The 26,110-nt window shown below is 33.0% G+C and overlaps 2 protein-coding genes and 1 long non-coding RNA gene across 4 annotated transcripts in view; 1 reads left to right on the top strand and 2 right to left on the bottom strand.

Annotated features, from left to right (window-relative positions):
• The window catches only part of LOC143064068 (KAT8 regulatory NSL complex subunit 2-like), a 486,386-nt gene that overhangs the window by 278,097 nt on the left and 182,179 nt on the right, over positions 1-26,110 (top strand). The window lies entirely within an intron of this gene.
• LOC143064062 (uncharacterized) overlaps positions 1-26,110 on the bottom strand; it is a 135,926-nt gene that overhangs the window by 84,111 nt on the left and 25,705 nt on the right. For both annotated transcript variants that reach the window (XM_076236575.1, XM_076236576.1), the window contains 5 exons: positions 24,278-24,387; positions 23,674-23,826; positions 22,008-22,132; positions 21,122-21,259; positions 20,554-20,763 (listed from right to left, as the gene is read on the bottom strand). In XM_076236575.1, coding sequence (XP_076092690.1) covers positions 20,554-20,763; positions 21,122-21,259; positions 22,008-22,132; positions 23,674-23,826; positions 24,278-24,387 — 736 coding nt within the window. The remainder of the gene's footprint in view (positions 1-20,553; positions 20,764-21,121; positions 21,260-22,007; positions 22,133-23,673; positions 23,827-24,277; positions 24,388-26,110) is intronic.
• Positions 518-19,538, bottom strand: LOC143064072 (uncharacterized). The gene is made up of 3 exons (XR_012975176.1): positions 19,451-19,538; positions 6,979-7,148; positions 518-877 (listed from the first exon to the last, which is right to left on the bottom strand). It is a non-coding gene; the product is annotated as an uncharacterized LOC143064072 (long non-coding RNA).

Below are 26,110 nucleotides of genomic sequence, written 5' to 3'. Positions count from 1 at the left end.
GTGTTGTGTACAGATCTCTGTTCTTGAATATCCCTAACATGTGTATCTTCTCCACTTGTTATAGGAACCTCAGTGTTGTGTACAGATCTCTGTTCTTGAATATCCCTAACATGTGTATCTTCTCCAACTGTTATAGGAACCTCAGTGTTGTGTACAGATCTCTGTTCTTGAATATCCCTAACATGTGTATCTTCTCCACTTGTTATAGGAACCTCAGTGTTGTGTTCAGATCTCTGTTCTTGAATATCCCTAACATGTGTATCTTCTCCAACTGTTATAGGAACCTCAGTGTTGTGTACAGATCTCTGTTCTTGAATATCCCTAACATGTGTATCTTCTCCAACTGTTATAGGAACCTCAGTGTTGTGTTCAGATCTCTGTTCTTGAATATCCCTAACATGTGTATCTTCTCCAACTGTTATAGGAACCTCAGTGTTGTGTTCAGATCTCTGTTCTTGAATATCCCTAACATGTGTATCTTCTCCAACTGTTATAGGAATCTCAGTGTTGTGTACAGATCTCTGTTCTTGAATATCCCTAACATGTGTATCTTCTCCAACTGTTATAGGAACCTCAGTGTTGTGTACAGATCTCTGTTCTTGAATATCCCTAACATGTGTATCTTCTCCAACTGTTATAGGAAGCTCAGTGCTGTGTACAGATCTCTGTTCTTGAATATCCCTAACATGTGTATCTTCTCCAACTGTTATAGGAACCTCAGTGTTGTGTACAGATCTCTGTTCTTGAATATCCCTAACATGTGTATCTTCTCCAACTGTTATAGGAAGCTCAGTGCTAATTTCATGTTTTTTATTGCAGGCCCAATTTATATCTGTGATAAAATCAAAAGTGCTTTTTGGTCTTTTTTTCAATGCACCTGCAAAAGAAAGCAATGTATATGACATGTTTATAAATACGAAGATGTTGTATGAGTGCCAATGAGAAAACTCTATGTATGAAAAGTTAACAATTATAGGTTAAAGTACAGCCTTCAATACGGAGTCTAGGCTCAAACCAAACAGCCCCTAAATGACTAGTTTAAACAATTCAAACATGAAAAACATTGAAAATATCTACTCTTCCCATGAAATTTTTTCACAATAATAAGTATTATAGTATTGAAACTATTTTGTATACTCTCTTTTACAAGAGTGGAGACATTGAAATGTGTCGCCTGTTCTTGTGTTCATAATAGAATAGAATAATAGAATAAAACAGCTTGGACTAGGCCATATCTTGGCACTCCCATTTCATCAATTGACTTGGTCAGATTAGGTGAGCGGTTGTCTGTAACGCCCACTTATCACGTTGTAGACTTTTAACTGGGGGTCGCCAAAGGTTTTAACGCCTAAATCAAATAGTTGATTATAATTCGAAAACTAGTACAGGAATAAACCTTGTTGTTTGATTTATATTTGGTACTATAGTCCCAGTTTATATTGAATAATTTAACATTCTCTAATTGGGGCTTTAGTTATATTTCGAAAAACATTTTTCGCCCGTTCGATCCTTGTAAGCAAAGTATGGAAACAGTTTCTGTATTATAATCATTTTTACAGGGGTTAAGAAATTTTGTTATAGCTCACTAGCCCAGGGCTAATTGGTTTCAAGATATTTAAAACTTATATCAGCAAAGAATCCATTAGCATATAAATTCAATTAATCGATAATTGAATATTCACTGAAAATTCTGATATACTGAGTTGACCAAATCCAGGGATGATACAAGTCTTGACCACTGCTATACGTGGTTATGTAAAAGGATTGGAGGGGTTTTATCAGATACAGTTTGTGTAAAAGAATTATCAGCACATATTTCAAATTTATATCTGACAAAAGTCAGGTTTCTGCTGTCAAAAGGGATTCACATTTATATTGCAATAGATTAATCAGAAGGAGGTAAATCAGGTTGCATAAGCAAAGTACAATACCACCCCCTGTACTGACACATCGATATTAAAAGTACAAGATCCACCCAGAGTTATTTGTTCTATTTTAAAACTTGTACAAAATCAATTCAAATTCTGGGAATCCTGGATGACGTAGTTGAATCTGATTGGATAAGAAGAAAAGTGATGAGGAGATTTTCCCCTTTCAATTTTTGAAACGCCAAGAATCTTTTGTTATTAGTCCGTCGGGCATTTTGAGTTACAAGTTTTGGTTGCCCGAGGTCTAAATGTTGTAGTCCCGGGCGTCAGGCTAGTGGATTTTTTAACCCCTGTTTTTAACAAATAAAATGCTCAGCTGGACACAGCTTGATACAACACTGGGGTGTTGAACCCTTAGGTAGCAATAAACAGTTAGCACTTGATGATAAAATTGAGCCTCTAAGTGATGAACCATGTACATGTATTTTGAAATGGATATATGCAATCTTACATCAATGCCCCAACATGTATATATATTCAGAATGCTATTTCCCAACAGATTTCAAATCATGCAATAAAAGGTTAAAAATAAATTATATAAGTTCAGTACCCATGGAAACATTTGGTGTTTGTTTTGTTTTTTTTTTCTTCAAAATTTGCTGTCGCGACAACTCGTTTGGGCGTAAAAAAATATATATACTAGAATTTCAATGAACCTCAGACATACATGTTTTCAAGCAAAAAGTTTAGACCTTTCAGAAAATGAAATAAAAATGGGGGGTCAATCACCTCTTTTTCCCGCAATTGAACTTTCAAAAGTTCGTGTCAAATTCTCACCACTCAAAAACTGTCAACAAATGCGGATATAATTTCAGTCATTGCTGGACTAGACATGTGTGTACATGAATATGAACCCGAAATTTACACTTCTACTGAACAAAATATGGCTCAATCTCTTCCCTGGAACCATACCTTTCCATTAAAACCACTTTCATAGCAATAAATAACAGCCTTCTTAATTTTTAAGTTCTTTTACCCCAGTATTTTATTTTATAAAAAAAATCCACCGTGGCCATAATGCGAAACTAACTGTGCTAACTGTTTATTGCTACCTTATAAGTTGAGGTAAGTGTGAAAACTACTTTTAAACTTGATACAGCTCTGAATTTGGATTGTGATGAAATATTTGACACAGAATCGGTTTCTGACACAGAATGAATATTGTCAAAGAACTGAAAATTTTGAAATATGACTTTTACCTATTACGGTCTAAAGTAATATCCAAAATTTAATTTCTAAATACTTGGTGAGTGGTGAGATTTAGTATTTCCAAGTATATCAAGAATTGAATTATTTTTTTTAATTTATTGATGGACAAAAATTTTAAAAGGGTTCGCTTAATAATAATTTTTTCTTATAAAGAAGTCTTAATTGAAAACATAAATATAATTTTCATTGAACATTTGAGGTTAAGGACAACAGAAAAATGTGCCATGCAAGATGGAAACCAGCATCTGTATCAAAATATCTAATATCCACTACTAAGTCTTCTTCCTTCTAAAATATAATGCATAATACAAAAAGTTAACACTGTACAACTGGATAAGATTCTTATGTTTTGTAAAGTAAGACAAAAATTATCACACAAGGACAGAAATAAGCACTTATAAGCACTGAGGCTATGGAGGCCATTGACAAATATTTGAATTTTTTTCCTGGAATTCTTTTGAATGTTTAAATTATTATGATATTGTTTTGGAAATGTTTTCCACAATTTTGATTTCGTGTTTTTACAATAATTGCAAGTCTTATTTCTATCCCTGTAACATGCAAATTCAATAGAAACAAAATATGAACTTCTTTTGAACAATAATAATTACTAATTCCTGTGTTTTTCCACTGACTCATGTCCCCAGGGAATGGACAGACATCCTCTAAGTTTACTATAAAACTGTAAATATGAATATATTCTGTCAAATTTGTATATAAATTTAAAATCTCTCACTATATATATATAATTCCATTCGATGTATGTTTTATTATAATACGTTATTCTGATTGGCAAACTGCAATCTCGCGTTATTTCTTAATCACCTTCATTATACAATTATTGACTTTTGATGAGGTTGATACAATGATTTATCAACCCCAGAGATGTGATATTCACCAAGGCCAACGGCCGAGGTGAATATCACATCTCTGGGGTTGATAAATCATTGTATCAACTGATATCAAAAGTCAACAATTGCTTTATTATATGACTCAGTTCTCAGTGTCATTTTCATATTTTTAGATTGTGAAATATATCCTTGGTTAGATGGTATTTTGCCTATATTGTTTTTATTTTATGCTTGGGTTTGATTTTTAGGCATATTTAATTCTGCATAATTAAAACTAGAAGAATATTGTATCATTTCAATTTTTAATACTGTCCAATTCATTGTTTGACAAATTCTCGAAATCTTCAGGTAGATTTTTCTCTCTTAAGGTTTATGTACCCTTCTGTAGCCATTTTTGATGAATTTTTCAAACCTCAATTGTATCAAAACTAAAGATATAATAAATAATAGAGATAGGCCATTTAGTACATGTTCCAAGGGGAAACTTGATGCAAAGCATTATTTTTTACTGTTTCATTGCATTTGATAGAAAAAGAGGACTTTGTGGCAAATAAATCAAGATTTTATAGAAAATCCACAGCCTTTAATACAGAGATTTTTGTTTTAAAATTGGAAACATAAATTACTCACTTGATTTTCTATGATGTGCTAGTGTTTATTTTTTACAAAAAGTTCTAAGTAACCTGTAAATTCCAAAACACCTCGTGCTGAGTCACTAAAGTCGAGCGCATCCTAAAAGGTGTACTTGATTTTGGCCATATTTATACTTGTCTTAACCAATAACTACATTTATAAACTTGTTTTAAGGAAATCAATGCTAGCACTGCATGCAATAATCCTATATCTATCAGTCATCAAATTGCCAAATATGAGAGTACAAGGATAAAGGCTGTGGATTTTCTGTAAAAATCTTGATTTATTTGCCACAAAGTCCTCTTTTTCTATTAAATGCAATGGAACAGTAAAAAGTAATGCTTTGCATCAAGTTTCCCCTTGGAATATGTACAAAATGTCCTATCTCTATTATTCATTATATCTGTAGTTTTAATACAATTGAAGTTTGAAAAGTTCGTACAAAAATGGCTACAGAAGGGTACATAAACCTTAAATAAGATTTAAATGTCCTCGCGCTAGAATCTGTTGATCGACGAGTATTTTTAGAATCCTTTTCTATCAAAATCTTCTTAATTTCCTCATTATTTAACGATGGAAAGCGTTTTTCAGTAGCTACTTCTGCTGCTCCAGCCATACTTTGTTGCCGGAAACATGTAACTGTCGTCTGTTAGATCGAAACGATTTTATGTCGAGAGCGCTGATTGGTTGATATTTATTCGGTCGTCCAATTAAAAACCATTTTATTTATACATCCCTTAAATAGCTAACAAGAATTTCCCGTTTCTATATTTAGGTACACGGACGCTGTTCCAAATCTTATATTAACCTCTCGTGATTTTTGACGCGGTGAATATAATGTTTTATCAAAGAGGATTTCCTATGCTTTTAGCCAATGAGAAAACAGAAAATTTATAGTCATATAATAATACACAATAAAATTCATCATTCATGATAACATGAGGTCCCACAATTAAGTGCATAGGTAAATTAAATAAAAATTGTCCCTCTTAATCATTACCTCCAGCTCCAAAAACCAGCAAAATAGAACCGAGGTCCTATTCCATTATTCCATGCAATCATGTTTTCATGATCCTAACTTCATTGGGGTGTAAAAGCTTTGATCGTGCACACATTTTTAGAATGAAGCGCTTTCACGCTTCATACAAAATGTACTTTGGTCAACGCTTTTATACCCCAATGAACTTACAAAAAGAGGCATTCAATTCTTAAAATATGTATGGCACTTAAAACCAAGAGTTTTATGAATATTCCTCTCAATCAAGGTTGGGCCCTCAATACTCCATGACTGGTCAATTGAACATTTCAAGATGAATTTCACTATAATGATTGTATTAATATTAATGAAATGAAAGAACAGAGTTCCAATATTCCCAGCATATAAAAGTGCAAAGACTAGAAACTTAATTTCATTTTGGGTTCTTTTTGTTTTAAACTTCTTATAAATATCTTAGTCTTACATGAAATATAGGCAAGAGATCACTAATTAGTATCCTGTATATTTTCTTTTTCCAAGGAGCACAACTTATGGTGAGAAAACTAAAATAGTCTATATATATATTGCTAGTCAAATGTTCGGACTCTTTGTTTTTTACCCCTACGATACAGTGTAAAATATTTTGCTCTGTAACAGATCATTTCCAATATTTAAGCAGAATCTAGATTTCTTTTCTTATGATTTGAGACCTAAATAATACCAATGCAAATATAAGGTAAAAGTCTGAGTCAGCCTGTTCTGTTTTTTTTTTTAAATCAAATACTTCATAAAAGACTTCCATAACCTATCAATATTTTAACTTGTTTTGTTCCTTTATAAATGCTCTTTTTACTTATATCAATTTAGAATTATAGATTTTTTTTTAATTTCATGCTAGTACATGTCCTTTAGACAAAAAAATCTGCTTAAATTTTTATAACTGATGATTACATTGGATCAACATATTTTTTAAAAAGATTTAAATATTAAAATGAAATCCATGAGGGTCTGCCATTGATAACAACAACACCATGCCTTTTACATCCTGATCATCTATCATGTCTATTCATGCTATTGTTGTCATTTAAAATACCTCATTTCACCAGTGACTGTACCATTGATCAACAAGATTTTTGTTTTAGCAGGTGACTAACTTGAATAACACACCTAGCAGTCTGCACAGTTAGCCACTAGTCCAATGCCCCCGACTAGTAAAATTTTATTCTGACTAGTAAGTTTTTGCAAAACTTTGTTAGGACCAATAAGAAAAATGTCAGAATATTGGTCTTCAGACTAGTAGTTGAAAAAGTTTTTGGTGCAGACTGGCATAGTGGATGTTTTAACAAAGATGTTGTACCATATTCATGATATTGGTGCTTACCATGAATTGTCTGAGTGACAAAAAACCTCCACTTTCCCGTCGCTAGATCTAATAATCTCCCCAGGCCACTTCATTTTCTTAGGTATTCCTGCCAATGATGTCCAGACAAGGCAACCAGGCATGAAGATGTCCTTCTTATTCTTTTTCTTTCTTCCCATTTTGGTTTTAATCTGTTAATACATAAGAAATAAAGGAGAGTCAGACATTTTTTTGTTGTTGAAACAAATAATCCACACCATATTTAAAGATATAGCATATATATATATATGTACATGTAGCTAAGTATTATTGTGGCCTTCTTTGCACCTTTTGCATTCAGTTGATTCAGATAGGAAGACTTCTGACAACAGTTTTCAAAGACAGACAATGTTCCAAGTTTTGACAGTTTTTAGGTCTAATACCAACAAATCATAGTACATGTCATCACATCTGGTTGCATACGAAAATAGGTAAAAAAAAAATATTCCCTTGAACGTGATACCAATATACGACCAAAAAAATTTAATTTTTGCGTTCGTATAAAAAACAATTTATAATTCTGGGGTTACTTGTCTGTGATTGTGAGGTTTATATCTAATTCATCATATTAAATAATAACCTATATTTCTGGGGTTACTTGTCTGTGATTGTGAGGTTTATATCTTATTCATCATACATGTATTAAAAAACAATTTATAATTCTGGGGTTACTTGTCTGTGATTGTGAGGTTTATATCTAATTCATCATATTAAACAACAATCTATATTTCTGGGGTTACTTGTCTGTGATTGTGAGGTTTATATCTAATTCATCATATTAAATAATAATCTATATTTCTGGGGTTACTTGTCTGTGATTGTGAGGTTTATATCTAATTCATCATATTAAATAATAATCTATATTTCTTGGGACACTTGTCTAAGATTGTGAGGTTAATACATGTATCTAATTTCAAAATCTTATCCTGGAGACTTTTTATCATAAAAAAAATTGTAATGGGTTCTGTGAGAAATCAAATGGCATATTTTAACTGTTAGAGAAAATGTGCTTCACAGAGCGCAGCATGATATGACCGCAGAGGTCCAATCCTGAACAGTTTGGGCAAAAATGGACACAACATTCAAGCTTGATACAGGTCTGAATTTGGATTTTAATTAAATATTTGACACATTATAGGTTTCTGTCACAGAATAAATGTAGTCAAAGAATGTGAAATTGGTTAAATAATTTGAATTTATTTTCAATTGCAGATTTCGTTCTGTTGTGCAATACACTGTGCTGTTGTGCAATACTTAGTGAATCTATTTGTAGACTATATACAAAGAAATAGCAAAATAAATTGTGAGAAAAATCTAAAAATAATAAAATGCGGTTTTATGTGCAAAAACAATTGGAATGGACATCGTTCAGTGTAAGGAATTTGTACAACTTTGTTAAAATTTTCAAACTTTTGCCATTTTGGGTTTAAATATTATGATGTCAGATGGGTCAAAAGTTTCAGGGATCTGGGCTGAAAACTTTAAGAGGAGTTGATTACACAAACTATGTACCCATTTTTGCCACCAGCCCGCTCAATTATTAAGTGTTTTTTACTGAAGCATTTTATAAAAAAAGTGCTTCTATGAAGAAGAGAAATTTAAAAGCAAACAATATGGTGTTTCCCTCCCCTACACTAACATTCACCATACATTTTGTCTCTGCCCATGACAATGACAACAAATGAGCTATTAATAAAATTAACAAAACAAGCATCTGGAATATGCATTACGAACAAGTATGTATACCTAGATAGAACTGATAGTCATTTAATTACCTACCTTTCTTAAATGTTACTTAAGGTTAGATGATAGTAGTAGGCAAGAATGCCCAAATCTGAACAAATCCTTCTAGCAGCATAAAGTTGCATTTCACTTCCAAAAATCATGAAATATTTGCCTTGACAGTACATGTTATAAAAGTCAAATCCACATGAGACACAATAATTGTACAATTTGAAAAATTCATCATCAAAAATTAAAACTAAAATTCCAGAAGGAAATTCCCAGCAAAGCTGTGCCATTTTCATCTGATTAAGAATCCTTTCTCCATTTTGACTGTTGAATTATGGGACACTGGATAAAATACATGTGGTCTTTGTCCAAACTTTATGGGGCATAAATTTTTACTGGGTTCTGGCTTATGTAAAAATTCTTTTCCTTCCACTGCAACAACTGTACCTTAAATTCTTCTGAGGCATTCAAATTGTAATCCATATAAGCGACAAAAGAATAAACAAACTCTCAACTCTTCACTTGTGTAGAAAATTAATAAAGGAAACCCCAAAAAATTATACATCTCATGGACATCAATGTCAAAATCAGAGCAAAAACTTATTGCTTGAGAATATTCATAGTCATCAAAAAAAATTATAATTCCAAATGGCAAATTTTCTTCATGAATAAAGCTGTCCATTTCAGAAGCAAAATTAAAAGGAAAGCACTGTATTCCACATGTATGTTAACTCCAAAAAGAGGCTACATGGTCGTCATGGCAAAGTAACCCCACAAATTTCGGACAAAAACCTTTAAAGATCTGAATTTAAGCTTTAAAAAAATACTTTCTTGACCTCCTCTGACCCAAATTTTCCAAAGTAGCTATCCTGGAATAAATAAATAAAGATGTCTTAAGTATGAACATGAAAGCTCACAATTGATGGACACCCAACCCCATAAAACATGGATACTCTAATCAGCTACATTTCTGTGCAAAACTTTTTACAGCTAAAAGCCTAAATATTGACAATCACAAGTGTCTCAAATTATTGCTAAAATTTCACACCTCTTGACGAAAAAATATTTCTAGACTCTAGAGAATATTGAGTTCTCACTAGATGATTGGTCGAGATTTATTGGGATTTTGGAAAGAGTAAACCAACAATATTTGATTTAGACTCCGTTATAAAACAAGACAGAGCCTCCATTGCAGAGAAACATTTCAATAGGCTCAATTTCAAAATTGAATTAATAAGAATTGATTTAGCACACTATAACATGTCTCCCCTTCCATCTCTATGGAAGCACCTTGATTCTCAAAGAGGTGTATGCTTTAATAATGAAGGACACATGGTTGTTACTAATTTCAACAACCATCGGTTACTTGTTATACACCCTGACTTTCAAGCAGCAAGATTCCTAAGAAAAATGCATAAAAAAATCTGTCATTTGACATTTTAGAATGTCAATTCGGTGAGGAATTAATACTCGAGAACTCGTTGGTTTTACCAAGGAGGTTCCTTGGTTTTACCAAGTCATACTCCAGTACTCGCTCGGTTAAATATAGATCTATAAAATTATACATGTACACATTTTACGCTTAGGCGGTTGTGTGTAATGGCCGTTAGATCCCATAATTGGTTATGTATGACCAGCATTGCAGCAATTAAAAGCTAATTAAATTACTATATATATAGTAATTAAGTAAACAATAATTATCTTATCAAAAATTTAATAAATAAAAATTGAACATCAATGATTACAAAATTAGACTGGATTATCAAGAATAACATTCCTTAATCTAAATAAAACACAATTTACAAAGGTAGACGATTAGGAGTCTTTGGTGCTTTTTCATTCACTGAGGGTAAATACAGGGCATAATGAATTTATTATCAATTAGAAATATAACTTGTCTATTTTTTATGGAGGGGACGATGTCCTATAGGACCGATTAGTCAAGTGTTATTTTGGTACTTGATACTCTGTACTACCGAGCGATAATTGAGTACTCGAGTACTCGTTGACATCCCTAATTATTATTCAATATGATGAATTAGATATTTACCTCACAATCATAGACAAGTAATTTATATTTCTGGGGTTACTTGTCTATGATTGTGAGGTTTATATTCAATTCGTCATACAGAGTTCTCCTCAAGGCCTTAAAGCACCATGGCCGCGCGGTGCTATATTTATGGACAGCGGTGCTATCGGTCTTGCCGCGGTGCTATAATTTTTTACCACGGTGCTATATTTTTCTGGACATTGTATTCGATATAACGTAAATCAGTAGGATTTTATCCGCGGTCTAAAATTCCGGCCGTTATTTGAGCTGCACCTTGATGTTTACCTGTTTGATCGATGAAACTTGTTGATTGGAATTAATCACTTGATTATCACTTGTAACAGAATTCCTTTATGTTTTAATTGATTTTGGATTAATTTATGACTGGAGATTATAATGTTATGGCTTCACTCACCACCCAAGCGTTGACTAGTGACACAGGCAAATTTACCTTTGTACACAAACAGTGACGACTGTTGTACACACCACGGAGAAGTGATATCATTTCATAACGTTGTTGGATTGAGATTAATTATTGTTGGATTAAGAATAATTTTAAGGTTCATACACAGGCCTCTACAATAACTTTTTTTTCAACTTGTTCATACCAAAACTTACTTGTCCGAATGAAATTGTAACTTGTCCAAAAAAAATCTTAATACTAACCTTTTTTTGCATTTTAAGTCAATGCAAGGAACAAAATAAATTAAAACAATAGAACTGAACTTGATTCCACAGTGTTTGATTCATACATAGTTTATCTTTTGAAATACTTTTCAAAAATATGAGTCTGAGATGAAACAACTGAATCTAGTCATGTCACAGGTTCTAGTTTTCAGAAATGCCAAAGTCTCATTAGACTATGTACATGAGGCACACACTGTCTGATAGGCCTGTGAATGTTTTTTTAAGTTGAAAAATTTTATTCAAATGCAATCAATACAAAAATGAAGAGGAGGTATGATTGCCAAAGAGACAACTCTCTGCAAGAAATTAACAACTATAGGTCACCGTATTGCAAGTATTGTTTCTTTTTTCTACATAGGATTAAATATGATCTAGTGAATTTTATGGTTAATAAATTCTTCATTTTTGTAAAAAAAAAGTATTTTTGTTAAAAAAAATTACCAGTATGATTTATTATAAAGCAACAGAATAAGGTAGGAAAACGATGGATGTGTTGCTAAACTGTCTATGAATCATGTCTATGAAATATGTCTCATACGGTGCCAAACTGTCTATAAACTTGGAGCCAAATCATTTCGAGTTGGTGACGAACTGTCTTGTGAAGTTACCTTATCTGCAAAGCATCACTGATTCAGATCAGTAAGACTGGTTTACAGCAATAGTATGCCTTTTACCTCTTAAATAGTACCTGACAAAGAACCAGTTTTGAATATTCGATTGCAAGTAAACATGTCAATTAAAATTTTTATCTTCTCTTCTCTTCTTGTTTTTTGTTTATAATTACTTTGTTCATCAAATTAATTTTCTGCAGAATTAATTTTACTTGTCCCGTCGGACAAGCTTGACAAAGCTTTTACTTGTCCGACCTTTTTTTACTCTGGTACCGGACAATCGGACAAGCGTTATTGTCGAGGCCCGATACATATTTTGATTCTTTATGGAGCATGTGGTCCAAGCTTCACTTGACATAAATCTGATACGATACGGAAAATTGGGGAATCAAAACTCACAATGTGGGAGCCAAGTTTTTAAAGTCGGAAAAAACACTAGATCATTGTAAAATAAAGGGTGAGATAAGCCCCACACCAACATCCCTTGTTATTTAAAATTGTTATCAACTTTGTATAGACAGTGATTTACAGAAGACCAATCCCTGGTTAATTATTACCCAAGATAAGGCCACGGTTTTTTAATTTGTTGGTTTACGGATTTTCTCCATGAAAAAGTCGGGTCAGGGAAAAAAATAAAATAATATCTTTCAAGACAGAAGACTGATATGCAAAATAAATATATATTTCACCTTTCTAATAATATGTTTATTATCCTATTTTGTCATCATTTCTTAAATTTTAGTTTAATGAAATATTATTGCTCAGTTGTAATAAAAATTACATGACATTGCCCAATAATTTCCCGTAAAAAGGGGGTGCACGGACAAAGACGTAATTAAATTTCATAAAGGAAGACAAATTCACATAGCTCTTAATCAATTCCAGAAAACTTGGTGAATAATGATCTTCAAGAACGAAAACTGATAAAGAAATAAATGTAAAAGACTGGTTATTTATTTGCTGTAAATTGACTTTATTTAACTTTAGTTCTTATGCCTAAATGTTTTATATGAAAGTAAAGAATAATTAGCCTTTAATCAGTGAGCACTTGCAAATTTGAAAACAATAGTAACTTTCCTAAGTGCTTGTCATATGTTATGTATTTAATCTTGTTTTATTATTCTTCAACTTGAATAAATAATATTAAATCTTTGTTGCTTTTCATTTATTAAATCAGAAAATGTCAAACTTAGAACAGGGTTAAGAAGAAAACAATAAAAAGGATGCAAAAACAAACCTTTAATATGGGTATAACCATAGTATAAAAAAAAACACCATAAAAAACCGACGCAGCGCGTCACAAAAGTCCACACGTTTATCCAACTTGTCACACGCTACCAAGGTGCTATCCAAAAATCCTGGGGAGAACACTGTGTCATATTAAATAACAATCTATATTTCTGGGGTTACTTGTCTGTGATTGTGAGGTTTATTTCTTATTCATCATACATGTATTAAATAACAATCTAATTATTTCTGGGGTTACTTGTCTATGATTGTGAGGTTTATATCTAATTCATCATATTAAATAACAATCTATATTTCTGGGGTTACTTGTCTATGATTGTGAAGTTAATATCTAATTCATCATACATGTATTAAATAACAATCTAATTATTTCTGGGGTTACTTGTCTATGATTGTGAGGTTTATATCTAATTCATCATATTAAATAATAATCTATATTTCTTGGGTTTCTTGTCTATGATTGTGAAGTTTATATCTAATTCGTCATATTAAATAACAATCTAATTATTTCTGGGGTTACTTGTCTATGATTGTGAGGTTTATATCTAATTCATCATATTAAATAATAACCTATATTTCTGGGGTTACTTGTCTAAGATTGTGAGGTTAATATCTAATTACAAAATCTTATCCTGGAGACCTAATTCCAAATCTTATCCTGGAAACTTTTTATCATAAAAAATTGTATAGGGTTCTGTGAGAAATCAAACGGCATATCTTAATTGTTAAAGAAAACTAATTTTCTCATTTTAAATGTTTTAATTTGACACTCCCTACATAACTTGCTGCTTGCTACATGACATGTATGTTGGATGGGTTTTGTTCATTGTTGAAGGTAGTACTACAGAGACCTATAGTTGCTAACCTTCTATGTCCTTTGGTCTTTGGTGGAAGAGTAATTTTCAAAATTGTGATGTGAAGGGCAAATGAAAGGCTTTTGTCCTATTTCCACTATATATACTTGAAGGTATCTATTTACTGATGAAAATAAGTGACGAAAGAGCAAATTTATACAACAGGTATAAATTAGTATCAAAGCAAGGACTATCATCATATTTTAGAAACAAATAAACATCATGTACATTTAATGAAAATAGCCATCCCATCTTGTCATCAAATTGCTGGTCCTTCTTATAAACACAGCTACTATGATACCTATATGCAACAATATAAGTAATATAATACACAAAAGGATACATATCAAAAAGAGAAGTAGATGTAAAACATCCATTTTTTGTCTGCAGGTCAAAGTCGAGGTCTGCCAACTGACCACATGGTTGAGAACCTCTTAGCGAATTAGTCACCTTTTAACCCCATAATATCAGGACTTTAAATTTATACTGTCCACGAACATAAAAATCTTGAGGAGTAACGCTCCTGTACAATGTACAATGTAGTGTACACCACAAGGGCATTAGCCCGAGAAGATGTATCTAATTTGCACCCCAAGATATTATTATCTATAATTCATGAGGATGGTCGTTCAGTGAGTTTAATGTCGGGGTACCCAATCGCACTGTTCTGAGGGTGGTTTCTGACATTTGCTGAGAAACTGTTGCAACATAGTTGATTTTTATGTTCTAACAAGAAGACTTCATGAGATTTTGGAGGGGAACCCAAATTTCCTAGTTAGTGAAAAGTCCCAACGAGACATCAGTGCACAAAATTATGTTCACTAAATTATTTGTCCAATACATGCACATGCACTAAACTAAGACATTTGTAACATATTTTAACTTTTTATATTGAACCGGTAACGTGTAATTTACAAACAAAATAATGCATTCGTTGATTTTATATGGAAACCATCTTTGCTTATTTAAGTCCGAGAAAACCTTCCGATATTCTCAGACACGTTAATATTGACAAACAATTGACAAAAGCGTGCTCAAAAATCACATGCTTTATTAGTGTGACAATTGAGCTGTGTTGATTTATCTACTTTCACTTTCAATTTTACTTGCGCAGCTACGGCTTTCACATTGTTTAGGAGAGAAATCATGCATACGGAAAAGCATTCAGTGAATCTCGGAACAATTACTCACTGGAAGTAAATAATTCAGAAGCTGTACATTTCATGAAGTTTTACATTGAAACATAAGAGTTTTCACAAAAACAAGTATATGAATAAAAGTTTTATACTATAAACTTACAATTTAGTGAAAAAAAAACATGTTCAACTTTTTTTTCTACAACTCGTTTCATATGACTTTAAAGCTTCAAAATGATTCTCTCATCTGCACAAGAAAAAATTTTATCAGCATTTACAATGACAAAATAAAATGGGGTGGGCGATCTAGGTACACTGGGCGATTTGGGTACCATGACGTTACCTTATATTGTATGGGAAAGCATGTGCACTTAGGTATCCAATTACATAACAACATTCTGATGTAAATATAAATGAAATATATTTAAAAAAAACTACAATTTCTCAGGAAGTACATTATTTGTAATAGCTTAAAAAAGAATTTTTACTTTCATTTTGTTTTTCATCCTCAGTATTGACCATTTTACTTACAAATACACCAATGAGACACTGTTGATATAAATACAATACTTACATATTCATAAGCAAGCGTAAATGGTCACAGGAATCCCATGAAAATCACAGAACTTGATGATGTCATCAAGCACACAATTATTTTTTACTTCAAACCCAAATTCCTCCATGAAACCTTGTCCTAAATGCAACTTACAAGGTATGTCATTATAAAGAATGTATGACATAGTAAATTTGAAGTCAAATTTAGAATCTTGTGAGGAGAAGATTATAAGATACATTTTAGGTACAAATGTACTTCATATGAAACACTTGAAATTTTTCCATGCCTCCATTTAATGATTGACAAGAGCACATTGCCTGTTTCACAAGGAAAGACAACTAACCTTATAATGAATAGTCTATTTGCCAATTACTGACTTCGATTCCGTTCTTTAAAATTTCCACTTTAAGGGAAGTAATTCAATCAAAAGTTAGATCACGCGGCACCGGACATGATGCCTGATTTACTGAACAAACCTTTATAAAAACGGCATCTTGTAATATGAAATCTAATTATATTTTAAACAAAACAAATTTACAGATAAAATGTCCCTATCATTTCAACAAGTTACACCAAAGATGAAGTTTTGAAACCGTACAGGTCAAGAGAAAATGATTTTTACATTTGGTTAGTTAACGTTAGAAATTGCAGAATTCGTCCAGGGCTAGAGTTGCTCACCTTTGCATGAAGTGTAAAATTCAAAGTCAAAATTGGGAATTCTGTGCTGATTGGCAAGTGGCCTATTGATATTATACAGTCAGACACCCAGTTGAAATCAAACAAAAAAATGAAATCTTGACTGCAGAAAGTAAAAATGGTCACCTAGAAAAAACAGGGTCGGTTGATACCAATTTTTTTTTTTTTGAAAATCCAATAAAAAAATTAGAGTATGGGCTAAAAAACAGGGTCGGTCTGGTTACCTGAAACACAGATTTTTGTCTCAGCCTGAGATAAAAGCAGCCAAGCTGTGAAAATACAGTTCCCTTTATTGTTTTACAATCTTACATTCATTGTTTAAACTCAAATCAAGCCGACTTCTTTATTTTATTTTTATTAATAATCCATCATAAGCAATCACTGAGATTTAAGACATTAAAAATATACATAATCAGTATTCCAAAATGCAAACGAACCTAGGGCCAACAGAAGCCATGGGCGAACGAACCCACCGCGAACGGACCTAGGGCCAACATGTTACTAGAGCGAACAAACCCGTTACCACCCAAAATCCCACGTTGAGACCAACCCCCCACCCCCCACACACACTTGTCTTCAGGGGTCCAAGTTGAAGTTCATAAACATAAAAAATTAAATCTCTGCGCTCGCTCATTTTTTTTAAAGACTGGTCGCTTCGAATGCACTCTGTTTGTTTTAAGGTACATCTTTACACTTTGTCAAAAATGGCTGTGTTTTCACCATGAAATTACATCTGAGTACAGACAAAACTGTATAATTTAAAGTTTTAAAGCCTGGCAGCACCTAGATATACAAAAGTTACATTAATTTTTTGTTTTAGAAAAACTGAAACTATTGTGGATTTTGCTAAACATTTTCTTTCCTTACCACAGGTATCCTAAATGATTACAATTTAATGTTAAAACTTTGAGATTGTCTCCTCAGGTAACGATTGTACATTGTAGCATGCTTTTTGCATGAATGATAAAACAATAGAATTCTACTCAACAAAACGGTCCTACTAAAAAGGGCCTGGGAAACAGAAAAAGCGCCCGGGGAAGAAAAAAAAGCGCCCGGGAAAAGAAAATAATATTATTTTATAACAGTAAATGTTTTCCTGAAAAATAATAAAAAAAAATATTGCTTATTTTGTCCTTAATATAAATGGGGATATGTACGATTCTACATCTAAAGTGTGTAGATATGTTGATGCAATTTTACATTTTAGGTTTCAAAATTGTAAATGATTATATATATATATATAAGTAAATATAAATAAGAGTATATAGAAGAATCATGAACGATATGGTCCCCGATTAAAACGTATTATTTTCGTTTATATTAAAAAAAAAAAAAAATGCTGATGCTGATATACGTGTGTGTGTCACTTTTATCGTTCTTAAATCATGTGTAACTCTTTTTATTTTTTTTAAATTAATCATTATCTGTGAAATTAAAGTTGTTTTTGCATTTATTTTTTTTAAATTAATCATTATCTGTGAAATTAAAGTTGTTTTTGCATTTTTTTTTTTTAAATTAATCATTATCTGTGAAAGTAAAGTTGTTTTTGCATTTTTCATTTTGATATCGTTTTTAAAAAACATATATATGTCTTTTGATGTCGAACATTTTATAAATCTTCAGCATAAACTGTTTTCAATTATTATCTGTCTTTCGAAATAGTATTCATAAATTATTGTAAAAATTAAAACATTCATACTTGTTTTTGTGCTTTATTACAAGTGTCTATTATCTGAATTTGCAAAATACTTGTATAAATTAAAAATAAAGAAATGTGCATAACTTATTTCATTGACACAAAGTTGCCTCATGCCAATACAATATCTATATATATTTCCCTGTGCGCCTTTTCTCTACTGCGGGCGCTATTTTTTCGTCCCCAGGCGCTTATTTTTCTTTTCCCCGGGCGCAATTTAGTAGGACCCCAACAAAGTTAGTGGACTGTATCATTTAAATCTCAGGTGATTTTTTATTTTTCCATCTTCTGTGTATCTGTATCTGTATGGGTACGTCGTAGCTACCAATTCTGGCTTTTACACAACAGGAGTGAAGGCGCCGTCGATTTATTGACGTTTCGCGAGAGCAGATTTAAAGCTCTCTACACTAGTTGCGCGTACAATAGTGTCTTCTAGATGGTTCCAATTTACTATTGTGGACACAAAGAATGAATTTGAATGTTGCGGTGTTTTACTAGTAGGAATGTCAAAACACCTGGTATTGTTCCTCACTTGTTTTTCAACAATGTTTGTGGCTTGATAGTTGTCAAACTTTTTAGCTGTGATATTTCGTCTTGGTCTCGCTGATTTGAGGAAGTCGTCTGGATCAATAGCAGGTACCAGCCACTCAACCACCTTGTACATAAATATAAGCTTTTGGCTCGTGGCAAGGAAAGAAAATGTTCAGCAAAATTCATAAAAGTTTTAAACATTTTAAATCACAAAATGGATGTAAGAAATATAAATCTAGGTGCTGCCAGGCTTTAAAACTTTTTAAAATGGACAGTTTTCTCTGTACTCAGAGGTAATTTTATGATGTTAACACAGCCATTTTTGACAAAGTGTAAAGATGAACCTTAAGATGATACAATTCGTAACTTGCGATCAACTTGGTACTAATGGTAGTCCTTTACGATGCCTTAGTGAAACACACGTAACGGGAACGTAGCGCGCAGTGACCAAGATAAAAGGTTAGCGAGTGCAGGGATTTAATTTAAGTATATTGCATTGTATTGTGTTGTAAATTATCTTCTTGGATGGATACTAAGGAAACCCGGCAAAAAGTGGTAATTCGCAAAAGGCAAAGTCTACAAAATCTCAAGTTGTTATCTAATATATTATCTACAGGCCTAACGAAACATAAACAAAAGAATTTAAAATGGATCTCACCTTTCGTCTTGTCTTTTATCTGTTACCATGCCATGATGATGATGACGACTTCTCTCAGACTCATGTATCCGGCCATTTTATATTTGAACTGGTTCCTTTATATTTCGTCTGAACAGAGCATTGTGAAAAAAAAAAGATTTAAAGGAACCAGTTTTACGCGCATGCGTGTAGCTAATTAACTTCGCGCGGTAAAGACAACTCCACTTACTGTGTTTAGTCCATTACAATACTTATACGTGGACGTCTATCATTGGACAACACATTGTGGGGTCAAAATAAAATTTATGGACAATAACCTTAGAAGGATTAAAAAATGAATTTCAGACGATATATTGTGGGGTTAACCTCACTATACAGATAAACCCCACAACTCCATGTTCTACATACAAATAACCCCATAACACCCTTCTCCTAAAAACGTCAGGACGGACTGACGGACGGACTGACGGACGGACTGACGGACTGATGGACGGACTGACGGACAGACAGAGGTAAAACAGTATACCCCCCCTTTTTTAAAGCGGGGGTATAAACACAAAAACTTAACTATAACCACTGAACCATGAAAATGAGGTTAAGGTCAGATGACACCTGCAAGTTGGACATATACACCTTACAGTCCTTCCATACACCAAATATACTAGACCTTTTGCTTAAAGTATCTGAGATATGGACTTGACCTCCAAAACTTAACCTTGTGAACTGATCCATGAAATGAGGTCGAGGTTAAGTAAAAAATGTCTGACGGGCATGAGGATTTTGCAAGGTCAGTACATACCAATATAGTTATCATATTACTTATAATAAGAGAGAATTTAACATTACAAAAAATCTTAACTTTTTTTTCAAGTAGCCACTGAACCATGGAAATGAGGTCAAGGACATTGGATATGTGACTGATGGAAACTTCGTAACATGAGGCATCCATATACAAAGTATGAAGCATCCCGGTCTTCCACCTTCTAAAATATAAAGGTTTTAAGAAATTACCTAATGCCCCCGTTGCTGCCGCCGCCAGATCACTATCCCTATGTTGAGCTTTCTGCGACAAAAGTCGCAGGCTCGACCAAAAATAATATGGCCCAACACAATACGTCTCATACCTTAACAGCACTCTGTTTACCATTAACATAACTTATAACATGAGTGCCATTCTGGATTGCTGCCACTAGATACCACTCTCCAGTCTGGATCCTGACACCTGTGTCAATTCCACGAGTACATGCACTGTCTGTTCCTTTGTAGTAAACCCAGAAGTTCTCAAAATGATAGATACCATAATCTAGACAGTCACCCACTCCTCCAATTATTGTCTGCAATAATAAAATAAACATATGTACATTATTTCAATCTTTCTTCTTTTCCAATTTGCTACAAACGGATTAATGTTCAATTTAAATTATCATCAAATTTTCTTCCAAGGGCATTGATTTTGAAATAATGTTCAAAATAAATATTATCTGCATTTTTCCTGATGGCTTCTAAGAACAGAGTGACAATATTTCGTGGATTTATTTTTAAAAAGAAGAAAATTGTCACTTTTTTGTCAGCTTTTCAGAGATATTTTTCTTAATTGCACAACTTCATATTGCATTACCAAAATATAACATTGCAAGCAGTGAAATTGAGCAAAGGTTTCAATTTATGACTGTATATTGTATACGTACTTACCCTCCTGACTCCATCTGCCTTGTCTGGTCTAACCCATGCAGCCATTGTGTAGACTGAGCCAGGGGACCACATTCCTAAATCAACATATCCTTCTCTTGTGCCATCAAAAACAGACCCACAAGAAAATGGTGGACCAACCTAATCAAGAATTGAGAAATCTGGCCATAAAATTGTGTGAATTATTATTTCTTCTGTCACTACAAGTAAATGCTTTCTTTTAAGATAAGTAATTATGCAGCTTCAAATTACACTTAATCATAAAACTGAAAAAAATCTGCACATATCTGGACAAATCTGTACTCTTTCAGCATTGAAAATAATGTTCACATATGTAGATATGATAAAAGTAACTGCTTTCATGCATTACTGCACTGTCAATTTTTAAATTGTTAGAATGGCAGTGTCCTGCTACACTTAACCTCTTTACTTTAACCTTTTTCTCTTAAATTTTGGTAACAGAAGTATATGCAGCTACTGACTGGGACAATAACTGATATTGTCTAACTTTGAAAAAAGCTTGACAAAAAAGTATACTTTTAGAGAATTACAGTAAAGATAAAAGTAAATCACAACAAGAATGTGTCCATAGTACACAGATGCCCTGTCATTTTCTGTGTTCAGTTGACAGTGAAATTAGGGTCAGACCTGTAATTTTGCATTAAAATTAGAACGATCATATCATAAGGAACCTGAAGAAGGACAGACAAACGAACAGACAAACCGACGAACGAATGAACAAACGAATGAACAGACGAACGGATGCGCAGACCAGAAAACATAATGTCTGTTACATGGTCGGGTTGTTGTCTCTTTGACACATTCCCCATTTCCATTCTCAATTTTATAATGCCCATAAATGGGGTATTAAAATGATAAAGACCCTTACATCATTGCTTTCAATACAGGTACCATATGAGGTACCGTTATAGGTGAAAGGAAATATACAATGATCACCAACATTGTCTCCACCATATGTCTTCACACTGTTAGCTGGGACAGCATTACATATACCTGAAAGAAGATATCATTAAAAATATAGGTACATCATTACAACACAGAATCTAAGCACAGAATAGGGTAACCAGCTTCACACTGTTAGCTGGGACAGCATTACATATACCTGAAAGAAGATATCATTAAAATATAGGTACATCATTACAACACAGAATCTGAGCACAGAATAGGGTAACCAGCTTCACACTGTTAGCTGGGACAGCATTACATATACCTGAAAGAAGATATCATTAAAAATATAGGTACATCATTACAACACAGAATCTAAGCACAGAATAGGGTAACCAGCTTCACACTGTTAGCTGGTACGGCTTTATATATACCTGAAAGATGATATCATTACAACTGTTATTAACACAGAATATGGTAAACAGCTTCAAACTGTTAGTGTTAGTCGGTATAGCTTTTTTTCCAATTCTTCATGAATTTAAAATATTAGTTGTGAGTTTAATAATCTTTAATCATTAATATTTATCACGATATAAATATCTGTTTACTCTGTCAACCAATAATTTTGGCCATCATATTCAAACACCATTTTTCATTTTTCACTATGTTTTTTTTTCTTAATAGTAATTGATGTCAACAAAAAGTTGGATTGGTCTAGTGATTTATTGGTGTTTTAAAAACTCTATTTTCAACACTATGGTGCCAGTCAAGTTTTTATTGGTGGAGTGAGACTATGTGCCCGGAGAGAACCGCTTACCCTCACAAGGAAAACTGACAATCTTGTTCAATAAAGATTGGAGTTGAGTGCAACTGTCCTGTCCCATACAGGATTCAGACTGACAGCCTTAGTGTTGACATGCTGGTGATACAGTAGTCTGACTATTTAGACCACTCTGCCATCAAGGCCCATACACAAAGTTGAAAGATGTTGATCAAAATAATCAATGTTGTCAAACAACACTACATATATAAGACATGGGACAAAGTCTTTTAAAATCTAAGCCAAACTATTTCATGGCAATGTTTAATACCATTTTATAAAACGACTAGTTCAAATATATTAAACATTTGTGCTTAAAATTTGAAAAATTAATATGGGAAAAGGTAAAGGCAACAGTAGTATACTGCTGTTCGGAATTCATTAATCAAATGATAAAAAAACAAATCCGGGTTACAAACTAAAACTGAGGGAAACACATTAAATGAAGAAATTCTTTTGCATGTGTCTAGATGAACTATAATTAGGTGGATTGAATACATATACACTGTAAAAAAAATTGGGTCCAGAATTGTAAAGGAAAGTAGTGATTTGGTCCAGCTGAAAAAGGTTAAAAATTAGCACTTCTGAAGCTGTTAAAAGATTTCAAGATGCCCTAAACATGAAATTGTCCATATTTTGAGTTAGAGCCGATGAAGTTTTCTATAATTTTTACATAATTTGTCCCAAAAGTAGTACAACACACTGTAAAAATTTCATTGAGAAAGCGTAGGTGGGATTTTTTTAATTTTCATTTATGTTCTAAAAGAAATGCACTACGAAATAATTGTGGTCTCAGACCATAACTTTGTTTTAATAAGAACATCCTTACCCCCTGATCCACAAGCACTCTGTCCATTCTGTTTTTCATAAAAGCTGCAGTAATCAAATGATTCACATTTGCTACCATAGTAACCATCATTACAGATGCATTCTCCAGTGACCATGTGACAATGACCTCCATTTTGGCAGCCACAATCAAACTCTGTAATATAAGAATGACTCAAAAATTAAATATAAATAATGTGACCTTTCATTTTTTAAATGAACTGACTGAGGAAAATATTGACACAAAACAAGTTCTATTGAATGTCATATTACATTTAAACACTAGAAGTTTTGCTGACTGTATGACTTTTGGTTTCTCTGTATAAATATGACTGAAAAGAACTACTTATCAGCAATCTTCATTGAAATCCTTCTGTACAATATTTTGTCCTGCTTACAGTTTGTTTGGTACAGTAAGCCCATGTCTTATTTTTGTAATAAAGTCAAAATTGGGACCAAAGAGAAATAATTCATAATTTTATACACCAAATTTGAAAATAAGTTCTTTTTTTTTAAGTTTACATTTAATAAATATACACTAACAATTACTCCAGACCCTCCCTTCAATAAGTGGAGATTATAACTGTGTCTTCTGAACATGTTCTTACTTTTACACCTAGCCTGCAGACGACACTGTTGACATCCATGTCTCATGCTACAAGTTCCTGTTGTATACTGTGCATTGTCAGCTTCTCCATTACCCTTCAGTTGACCTGAACTGGAGCAAAATCAAACATATTTTAATTAATACAAAAATATTCTCTTACTAAGAATATTCTTATAATAAAGTTTATATAAGATAGTAGAGTTTCAAATTATCAATAATCATAGGTGCAATGAGGCTGCCTGCAAGACCTATTTATACGGTTGAACAGTAAAATGTAACAGTCCTTTTATTGGACCCTATCTACAGTTAAATTTCAGCAAGTCAACCCACACAATCGAGGACAGTCCTGAACATTCAAGTATGACTTCACAATCAATTCTAACAAGTGAAACTGCGAGCTACTGCTCACTGATGATACCCCCGCCGCAAGTGGATAATATTAATAGTGTAAAAATATGCAAGTGTTCGGTAAACAGGAAGTTGTCGAGTGATGAATCTGAAAACGCATCACACGGTATAGCTGACTTATAAAAATCCTGAAACCAAATTTCAGAAATCCTTGTATTGTAGTTCCTGAGAAAAATGTGACGAAAATTTTCAACTTGGCTATCATGTGTAAAATCAGACAAGTGTTCGGTAAACAGGAAGTTGTCAAGTGATGAATCTGAAAACGCATCACACGGTATGGCTGACATATATAAATGTTGATACCAAATTACAGAAAGGGTGGATGTGTAGTTCCTGAGAAAAAAGTGACGAAAGTTTCATGGGACGGACTGACTGACGGACGGACGGACTGATGGACGGACGGACGGACGGACTGACAGACAGAGGTAAAACAGTATACCCCCCCTTTTTTAAAGCGGGGGTATAATTATCAACAAGTCACAGATCTTCAAATATATATCAATTTTACTGTAGAAAAAACTTTATAACTTATGAGGATTTTTTATTCTGAATCTTAAACAATTCTTACAGTTTATATCCTTCAACCCCTGAAGTTCCTCCAACCCACAAGTTCGTCCGCCATCATTGTATTTATTTATCGCGCATGCAGAAGACCTGTGACGTCACTTTCCAGCTGAGCGGCGTTCTATATATCGTAAAGAACAACGTGGATAAGTGAAACCAAAACATGAGGTTGAAACAGGTAAAAAATTATTAAAATAAAAAAATCTTTGTCAAAATCGCCATTTTTACTAATTCCCCTTTCTACCAATCTTTAAATCGATTTTTTAATAGTAAAACACAGGGAAAATCCCTTCCAAACAGAGTTGCCGGTTTGTTTACATTCCAGTGATCAAGACTCGTGACCTACAAAACTATGACAGGCCAAGCAAATGTAAAAATCGTATCTAACAAATATGGAAATTTTAAGGAATTTTATGCCCAGATTATGAAAAATTCGGGAAAAATGATGAATTATTGCTATAAGATGGCTTCTACTGCCAAATGTGATTTTCCCACACCATCATGGTTGCAAGCTAGAGGCTGTAAAGAGCCTGTCGCTCACCTTGGTGTTTGAGAATATTAAACAAAGGAAGCAGATGGATTCATGACAAAATGGTGTTTTGGTGATGGTGATGTGTTTGTAAATCTTACTTTACTGAACATTCTTGCTGCTTACAATTATCTTTATCTATAATGAACTTGGCTCAGTAGTTTCAGTGGAAAATGTTAGTAAAAATTTACAAATTTTATGAAAATTGTTAAAAATTGACTGTAAAGAACAATAACTCCTTAGGGGGTCAATTGACCATTTTGGTCATGTTGACTTAATTTTAGGTCATACTTTGCTGTACATTATTGCTGTTTACAGTTTATCTCTATCTAT

This window comes from Mytilus galloprovincialis, chromosome 2 (assembly GCF_965363235.1).
Source record: "Mytilus galloprovincialis chromosome 2, xbMytGall1.hap1.1, whole genome shotgun sequence".
NCBI classification, from domain to species: Eukaryota; Metazoa; Mollusca; class Bivalvia; order Mytilida; family Mytilidae; genus Mytilus; species Mytilus galloprovincialis.
The sequence above is the reverse complement of the archived record's forward strand: the minus strand, read 5'-3'. Positions and strand labels throughout refer to the sequence as shown.